The following is a 9676-nucleotide window of genomic DNA, read 5'->3' on the forward strand; positions in this document are numbered from 1 at the left end:
CACTGACAGTCCTCATGAACAGAGAAAAAAACAGATCTTGAAGCCTTCTCTTTCCCTGCATTTCCTGTTAAGTGAGAGAATGGATTTTCTAGCTGTTTCATCCAGTTAGAGTTCGGGTTTCAGTTACTTGCAGCGTAAGTCACACCTGAGGCATGAGGCATGCTTCCCCCAGGAAGAGTAAATCTCCTGAAGACAGGGCTCAGCCCTTCTTCTCAGTTTGTCCCTCTGTACGATACTCACAGTTTGGCTCCCTCCCATGGATTATTCTCGTTGAGGTGAGGAGGATGGATCTTAGAAAAAAGGTGTTAGAGAGGTTCCTGAAACAAAAGTTAACTTGTTACTGAAAGTACCATCACTTAACAGGCCACGTTGATTGGTTGCTACAGGAGGTAGTACTGAAATTGGAAGCAATATAAGGTGTTTTCCACTTCAACCCCACAAGCCAGTGTCTCCTCTGGCAGTTGCAGGTAGAAGGACAAAAATATTTACATCATTTCGAACAGACAATCCTCAGGCCCCCATAGAAATGACTGCAGGCCAGGGGCCAGCAGTGTGGCATAGCCAGTTAAGCCACCACTTGCAATGCTGGCCTCCCACAAGGGCGCTGCTTCATGTCCTGGCTGCTCCACTTCCAATCCGGCTCTCTGCTATGGCCTGGGAAAGCAGTAGAAGATGGCCCAAGTCCTTGGGCCTCTGCACCCGCTGGGAGACCTGGAAGAAGCTCCTGGCTCCTGGCTTTGGATTGGCCCAGCTCTGGCCATTGTGACCATTTGGGGAGTGAACCAGTGACCAGTGGATGGAAGACCTCTCTCTCTCTCTCTCTCTCTCTGTAACTTTGCCTCTCAAATAAACAAATCTTTTTAAAAAACAATAAAGAAAGACTGCAGGCCAGCCTCTCCCCCAGAAGGTAGCAGGCTTCAATAACTCACACTTAGGGCAGCAGCTTTCACCCCCAAATTCCAAAGGGTTTTCTAGCACTGTTGGGTAAGGATAAGTTCCAGAGAGATGACTTGATGTCTCAGTTCTATTAAACATTCATTGTGTGGCTGAGTTGAACTCCTGGAACCTTTCAGTTTATCCAATAATAGAATGGAAATAGCACTTGCTCTTTCCCTCCCTTCCAAGGACACTGGGAATGTGAATAACATTTATGACGCATAAATAAAGAGCAGAAGTATCCTGTACCAGCTCCAGGTCTGGACCCTGGAGGTGTTTACAATATTGCAAACAGAATGGTTCCATCTACCAGCATCTTCCGTAGTGAGCAGCAAACATGTACTGAGTATCCGCTATGTGCTGTGTTCCAAGCTGGACTTTGGGATCACAATGATGAGGAATCCACCACTCCTGCTCCCAAGGAGTGAGAGAGACAGGTGTATAAATCTAGACATGGAAAATGGAAATTTCAATGTTGTTGACATATGGGGGGACAGTAAGATATGAAAACAAAAAGATGGGTTGGGATAATATGAATCATGAATGTGCAGGTAACCCCCAAAATAGTTCAAAGCCAGTACAGCAGCAGCACCAGTAAAGCATCATGGATGTAGGTCAATGCATGGAACAGTATCTGTCAGGCCCATTGTTCTGATGGGCACTGACCTCTGAGTGGCCAGGTCCATATTTGGGGAGCAGAGAGCAGGGAGAGTCTTGGGGGCCTCAGAGGAGCAGGTGGCATCAAAACATTCCACAAGAAGTGCATACCAGTTGGCTATAGCCCTGCACCAATGTCATGTGAATGAGCATGACAGTTAACTTGTGGGCATCCAGGAGCACAGAAATGCCATGTGTCTAAAAGTTCTTTAGCATCCATGTGCAAAATGGACTGGATTAGGGCAGCATGAAGTCAGGAAGACAAGTACACAAGGCTTTTCAAAGCACTAAGGAAGATGAATGAAGACTTAAATTACTGCAATGGTAACAGAGCATGCACTTCTATGAATAGGCCCAAAGATACTTGCACAAATCCCCAATCCCTACAGATCACCTTTGTTCTTAAGATCCCTCCAGTCTTTTTACTCCCATGGCTCCAATCTCCTAACTTAATGCAAATTTAAACATACACACACACACACACACACACACACACACACAGAGAGTGGGTTTATGCTCTTGTGACAGATCCTGCTTCAATACACATACTCTACAAGTGGCTGGCAGGCTATAATTATGTCAGGTAACAGGCTTGCCAAGAAAAATTCATTCAAATACTGAGGTCATCTTATTCCCAGCTGTAGGAGAGCAGCTGCAGTATAAATACGTGCCTTCCTAATCCCAATTTATGTGAGTACTCTGGATAGTCCTCTCTACTTCCCCAAGTACAGTCACACAAGTTCTCTTAACAGCAGTCACAGGAGAGAAACAAAGCTGGTACTATTTGGCTCCAATGTAGTGGTGGTTCAGAGAGAGTGGACTTGTCTAAGGTCACTCTCAATGAGTCAATAATGACAGGAGGACTAAAATGCCTTCTGCTTCTTTGGTCCCATAGTCCTGCAGACACAGTTCAGCTGATTGCCATTCCCACCTCCTGGAAACATACCCATTCTATCCATTCTAATTGCAATTTCTAAGAGAATACTCATATTTATCCTCTCCAATATAGACACTAAAAATGCTTCAAATACATAGATGACTCAGTCCCCAACAGGAGTCTCCAAGGCCCTGCTAAGGTATCATCATCCCCTGCAGGAAACTTGCCCTGGTGACCGTAACACTGCCTCTGGGATTTAGGCAAGGGGGAGTCACAGAAACAGAGGTGGAGAACCTGAAACTGTTTACTCATGCTACTTGTTGTACAGAGGATGCTCTAGGAAGGCTTATCTTGCAACACTGTAGTCAGAGGAGGCCTGGCTGCAAGCTGCAACGAAGCAGTCTGAATCAGAGTTGTAAGCATACAATGCCTGAGGACTTAAACTGCAAACAGAAAGGACTCTCTTGGCTCCCCATTTTCTGCAACCTGCACACTCCTCTACTCCTTGCTATAAAACCCCTAGCAAACTGCTTCTCAGGAAGGAAGTTTCTTTAGATAACTATGCCTTCCCACTGTCTCCTTACTTGTCAAAGTAAATAAAGCTTTTGTCTAACCAACTCCTGCTTGGGGTTGATTTTTTGGTTACGTCCCTAGGGGACAGACCCCTTGTGTCCACTAAGAACTCCAGCTGAGTAACCTCACCCTCTTCTCCTTTAAATATTTACTCTCTGTGTGCTCCTGCCTTATTCTATCCTGTTGTGTTCTGATTACTCCATCCATGACTTCCGGTTCCTTTGCTTCTCTTCTTCTCCCCACCTAGCACAAGAGTGGGCACACAAGGGAACAATTATTAATGCACAGATGCCTTGATTCATTAAAGCTCAGTAGCAGGCATCAGAATGCCTGCTATCCCCAGTTCACCACAAAGCGTTCTACATATCTGTTTGTGGATGGATGTGTGTATGTGTGAGCATATGCACGTATCCACACACCATTCATCCAGTGACCCTGAGGATAACTAACTCAAGGCAGTCAAAATGCAGCATCAGCAAATAGTTAAGGTGCATTCCAGTAGGAATTGAAGCAAGGAAAGTTTTCCCCCTAATTTTTCAAAATAAATATTGCTCTGGTTCCAAGTGGTATATTTTTGACATTTTGTGTACATTTCTGAAATAGAGTCCAGATGAGAAGCTGGCTCATATGTACGTCCATCTCAACCTGAGAACAGTAGATTCCTACTCATGGACAATTTCATTTCTGAAGTCCCAATCGCAGACAAAGACAAGATTGCAGGAAGGAATAAGACCAGGTTGGGGCCGGCGCCACGGCTCACTAGGCTAATCCTCCACCTGTGGCGCCAGCACCCCGGGTTCTAGTCCCAGTCGGGGCGCCAGTTCTGTCCCGGTTGCTCCTCTTCCAGTCCAGCTCTCTGCTGTGGCCCGGGAGTGCAGTGGAGGATGGCCCAAGTGCTTGGTCCCTGCACCCACATGGGAGACCAGGAGAAGCACCTGGCTCCTGGCTTCGGATCAGCACAGTGTGCCGTCCGCAACGCACCAGCTGTAGTGACCACTTGGGGCGTAAACCAACGGATAAAGGAAGACCTCTCTCTGTCTCTCTCACTGTCTAATTCTGCCTGTTAAAATAAAATAAAATAAAATAAAATAAAATAAACCAGGTTGGGAGAGTTTTTAAGACAATCTCTTTGAGGCTCGGGGGCAACACTAGGACATGGTGAAGAGAAGAAGGAGGCACTAAACATTCATCCCTCCCCTTTCATGCCTGCTCACACAGATTTCTAAGGGATGTGAAAGGAAGGCAACTGATGGCTGCTTCCAAGAAAGCAGGACACTTGCAAACCACATTTCAGACATGAGGGTGGCCAAAGGCAGGTGAACTCCAAGAAGATAATTAGGTAAGCTGGTCCCAGATAATATTACCAACTTGGTGGTGGTATTAAACTCCTCCTTAGGGTCCCAACCAAAGGTGAAGGAATCATTTTAATATCTTTTGCAACATGCATCATTGCCAAGTACTTACCATGTGCCAGGTACAGTACTTGGCACTTACCAACATCAACTTTTTTACCCTGTAGGGATTCATAGTCCCATTTCATAGATTTAAAAAAATGGAGAGATTAAGTCATCTCCCCATTATAACATAGTCTATCTGATTCCATGATCTGGGTTCTTCCTATTGCACCATTCTGCCTTCTGGAAGTAGGTTCAGTGAGCTCTGACAAGGAGAAGAAAGCAGAAAACCTCAGGCCTAAGGTTTCACAGAGTCACTTGATCTTAAATGAAGAGTGGGATAGACCCTACAGGAGAACAAGAGGAAAAGACATTCATTCCTGGCTGAAGCAATAGCAGGTGCAAAGGTACTGATGTGGGGAAAATGCTCAGGAAAATGACAGTTTTGTAGGGTTGCCTGACGGTGAGGACAGGTGATGCAACATGAGGCAGCTGAGTGCAGATTATAAAGGGTCTCATGTGTCATGGTAAGGATTGCGGATTTACTCCTGAAGGAGCTAAGATAACTAGAAGAGAAGTAAAGATCAGATCTGTTTTGGAAAGAGCACAGTGGCACAGCCATGTAGGCAGGCAGTTCCGAAGAGGCACTGACTTGCTGCAGGGAGATGGGGCCTGGAAAACATAGCAAATAGTCAAGGTGAGACTTAGGGTGGCCAAGCACATGGAGACTCAGCTCAGAAAATACTGCCTCCTGAAGTCACTGCAAATCAGCCTCAGGCTCACCTCAAAGCTGGGATTCTAGGCTTTGCAGCATCTCCCCCCCGTGTGTTGCTTTGGCCTCAAAACTAGTTGCAAAGTCTTGTGTTCCCCTCCCCCCCTTCGGGTCCTCCTCATTTGTCTCCATTTTCTAAGCTGGTGGCTTTGTGGCTCCCCTGGGCCTATGCTAGCCCAGCTGGCTTCAAGAGGGGGGAGAGATGTCAGGTGGGCTCCCAACAGAAAGGGCCCTGATTAGCACATGTTTCACATTCCCTGCATTGCATGGCAATTCACAACAAATCCTACAGAACTGTTTGCTTAAAGATTTGGGATGACTTTGGGATTTCTTCTCTTTCTTTTTTCCCTATAAAGTGTCTTTCTGGATTGCAGCTTATTTTCTGTTTGAGTCAAGGGATGAGGAGAGAAAAGCAAAGTCTGCAACAATGCAGAAAAGATGTTTTTAGAGAAAGTAGGGAAATCCAGTGTGGGGGCTCATGGAAATGCACAGGGAAGGCCAGGGAATGTGGCCCCTGAGGGCTGGGGCTGGGGCTGGGGCTTAGCTCCTAAGAGTGTATAGAAGTCAGACAAAAGCTTTCCTAAGGGCAGGGGCCCCTGCCACTCAGGCCAGCTCCAGCCCTTGGCTTGTCTGCAATAAGCACTCCAAACAGATTTTGCTGGGGTCATCAGCATCTCCTATAGAATCCCAGAACAATTCCAAAATTGTAGACTCCATCCATTATCCAAGGAAATTAAAATAAACCAAATGCACAGGTAAAGGTAGCCACCAACACTGGTGGGAAGCCTGCACTGTCAAATTGGAGGGTCTTAAAAATACCTCCTAGGCTGACATTTTCATATAGGTAGACTTCTCTGACATACAGCTCAGATGAGACCCTACTTGTGTGTATGTCTGTGCCAGTCTCAGAAAAGAACAGTAGATTCCTATTTACAGGCAACTTCATTCCTGAAATCCCAGTTGTAGGGAAAGGATGAGAGTGTGTTTTTTTTTCTCTCTTTCTCCCTTTCTATTGTTCTATCATTTCCCTTGAAATTGTGAGTATAAGGGTACTTTGAGAAATTCATGGAAAAATGCAACTAAAATGTAAGTTTATTTTGGTGCAAAACACTTTAAAATCCATGTACAACTGTTGAAATCTTTACTTAGTATAGAGTTGATCTTCTGTATATAAAGATAATTAAAAATGAACCTTAATAAAGAATGGGATAGGACTGGGGGTGGGAGGGCAGGTATGGGAAGAACCACTATATTCCAAAAGCTGTACCTAAGAAATTTATATTTATTAAATACATGCTTTCTAAATAAAAAAAGAAATCCATGCTCAGTTTTTTCATAATATGCATTTTCCATGAACTTTCTGAAAACCAATTGCACACATGCATATGTGTGTGTGTGTGTATTTGTATCAGCTGAAGTCTGTCAGTATGTAGCCTAAAGGGAGACATTTATTGTTTTTTTATTGTTTTAATGATATAATTTATATACCATAAAATTACTATACCATAAAAAGTTATCCATTTTAAATGCAATTCAAGGATTTTAGCATATTTACAAAGTTGTGCAACTATCACCACAATCTAATTTTAGAACACCATGACCCCCAAAAGAAAATCTGAGCTTGTACACAGTCTATGCTCCCACACCTGGTCCTAAGCCACCACGAATCACTTTGTGTCTCTATAGATCTGCCTTTGCCTATACATGGAGTCATAAAATGTGTGGTCTTTTGTGTCTGTCTCCTTTCACATAGCATAATGTTTTCAAGGTTCATTTATGTCATGGCATTAAGACCAAAATTCTCTTCATTGCCAAATGGTATGTCACACTGAACACATAGACAACATCATATCTGTTCACTAGTTGATGGATGATCAGAATATTTTTACATTTTGGCTATTGTGTAAGTTTCTTCATGGACAAGTATTTTCATTTCTTTTGGATAGATGTCTAGGAGTAGAATTTCTGGGTCACAGGGCAAGGAATTGCCAATTTGTTTTATAAAGTGTCTATACTCTTTTATATTCTTATCAACATGTATGAGGGTTCCAATTTTTTCATATGCTCAACAACACTTGTTATCATCTCTCATTTTTATTATAGCCATTTTAGTGGGTGACAAATAACATATTGTTTTGATTTCATTTCTATTCCCTCTATCTATTGGCTACCTATACATTTTCCTTTTTTTTTTATTTATTTGAGAGGTAGAGTTACAGACAAAGAGAGGGAGAGACAGAGAAAGAGGTCTTCCATCTGCTGGTTTACTCCCCAAATGATGCAATGGCGGGAGCTGGGCTGACCTGAAGCCAGGAGCCAGGAGCCTCTTCAGGTCTCCCACGTGGGTACAAGGGCCCAAGGACTTGGGCCATCTTTTACTGCTTTCCCAGGCATATTAGCAGGGAGCTGGATCAGAAGTGGAGCAGCCGGGACTGGAACTGGTGCTCATATGGGATGCCGGCATTGCAGGCTGGAGTTTAACCTATAAAGCCACAGCGCCAGCCCCTCTATACATTTTCTTTAGAGTGATGTCAATTCAAATACTTTGATGATTTTTTTAAAAATTATTTATTTATGGGCCGGCGCCGCGGCTCACTAGGCTAATCCTCCGCCTAGCGGCGCCGGCACACCGGGTTCTAGTCCCGGTCGGGGCGCCGGATTCTGTCCCGGTTGCCCCTCTTCCAGGCCAGCCCTCTGCTGTGGCCAGGGAGTGCAGTGGAGGATGGCCCAGGTCCTTGGGCCCTGCACCCCATGGGAGACCAGGAAAAGCACCTGGCTCCTGGCTCCTGCCATCGGATCAGCGCGGTGTGCCGGTCGCAGCGCGCTGGCCGCGGCGGCCATTGGAGGGTGAACCAACGGCAAAGGAAGACCTTTCTCTCTGTCTCTCTCTCTCACTGTCCACTCTGCCTGTCAAAAAAAAAAAATTATTTATTTATGTAAAAGAGGATGAGGGAGAAAGAGAGAGAATGAGAGAGAGGGGGGAGAGAGACAGAGAATGAGAGAGAGGGGGGAGAGAGAGAGAGAATCTTCCATCAGCTGGTTCACTCCTCAACAGTTGGGTTTGGGTCAGGCTGAAGCCAAGAGCCTGGAACTTCATCCACATGGGTGGCGGAGCACAAACACTCCAGTCACCTTCATCTGCCTTCCCAGGTGCATTAGCAGGGAGCTGGATCAGAAGTGGAGCACCCAGGACTTGAATCAGCACTCCAGTATGGGATGCCAGCATCACAAGTAGCAGTTTAACCTACTGTGCCACAACACCAACCTCTTCTTTGCTCACTTTTAATGAGCTATTTGCCTTACTATTTTTGGACCATAAAAGCTTTTTATATTCTGGGAAACAAGCTGCTTATAAGTTTTTTGAATGTTTTTTCTTAGTCTATTGGTTGTTGTGAAAAGATAATAGCTTTCCAAGATACCCACATTCTAATCCCTGAAACTTGTTTATATGTCAGCTGTACAGGGAAAAGGGGACTTTGCTGGTGTGAGTATGTTAAGTGTCTTGAAATGAGGAGAGTTCTAATCACATAAATCATTAAAAGTGGAGCCCTTTCTCTGGCTGCGGGCAGAGGGAGACGTGATGACAAAAGAAGAGCTGAAGAGAAGGAGTGAAAGAATACAGGCAGTCACTAGGAGCCAAAAAAGACGAGGAACTGAATTCTCCCTAGAGTCTCCAGAAAGGAATGCAGCCCTGATGACACTTTGGTTTTAGTCCAGTGAGACCTGCCATGGCTTGAGGTCTCCACCAAAACTCATACTGAAGCTTTGTCTTCACTGTGAAACAGAAGAGGTGATTATTAGGTCATGAATACTCTGCCCCCATGAATGTGTTAACCAATTCATGGACTAAAGGGTTCATGTGCTATTTATAAAGTACATGTAGGAGCTGGTCCTGTGGCATAGTGGGTAAAGCTGCCTCCTGCAGTACTGACATCCCATATGGGTGCCGGTTCAAGTCCTGGCTGCTCCACTTCCAATCCAGCTCTCTGCTATAGCCTAGGAAAGCGGTAGAAGATGGCCCAAGTCCTTGGGCCCCTGCACCTGCATGGGGGAGACCTGGAGGAAGCTACTGGCTCCTGGCTTCGGATCAGTGCAGTTCTGGCCATTGTGGTCATTTGGGGAGTAAACCAGCAGATGGAAGATCTCTCTCTTCCTTTCTCTACCTCTCTCTGTAACTCTAACTCTATCTCTCAAATAAATAAATAAAACCTTAAAAAAAGTAAGTGTGTTCTAAAAGACAATTTGGGCTCTGTTGTGTGTGCTCCTTTCACCAGGTGATGCTCTGCACTGTCTCATAACTCTGCAGAGGCCCCATCAACGAGAAGGCCTTCACCAGATGTGGCCCCTTGACCTTGGACCTCCCAGCCTCCAGAAGTGTGAGCTGAATAAACCTTCTATTCTTTACACACTGTCCACCCTGTGGTATTCAGTTATAGCAACAGAAATGAACTAAGGCAGGACGCAAGT

General features: G+C 45.0%; 1 protein-coding gene across 4 annotated transcripts in view; it reads right to left on the reverse strand.

The window, feature by feature from the left end:
• SHROOM4 (shroom family member 4) overlaps positions 1–9676 on the reverse strand; it is a 264044-nt gene that overhangs the window by 151077 nt on the left and 103291 nt on the right. Inside the window, exon 1 of one of the 4 annotated variants that reach the window (XM_070067064.1) lies at positions 241–273. The exons of the other annotated variants lie outside the window; for them this stretch is intronic. Within the exon in view, the coding sequence (XP_069923165.1) occupies positions 241–258 (18 nt within the window). The 5' untranslated portion in view covers positions 259–273. Of the gene's footprint in view, positions 1–240; positions 274–9676 lie in introns of those variants that run through there. 4 annotated transcript variants of the gene reach the window in all.

This window comes from Oryctolagus cuniculus, chromosome X, assembly GCF_964237555.1.
Source record: "Oryctolagus cuniculus chromosome X, mOryCun1.1, whole genome shotgun sequence".
NCBI classification, from domain to species: domain Eukaryota; kingdom Metazoa; phylum Chordata; class Mammalia; order Lagomorpha; family Leporidae; genus Oryctolagus; species Oryctolagus cuniculus.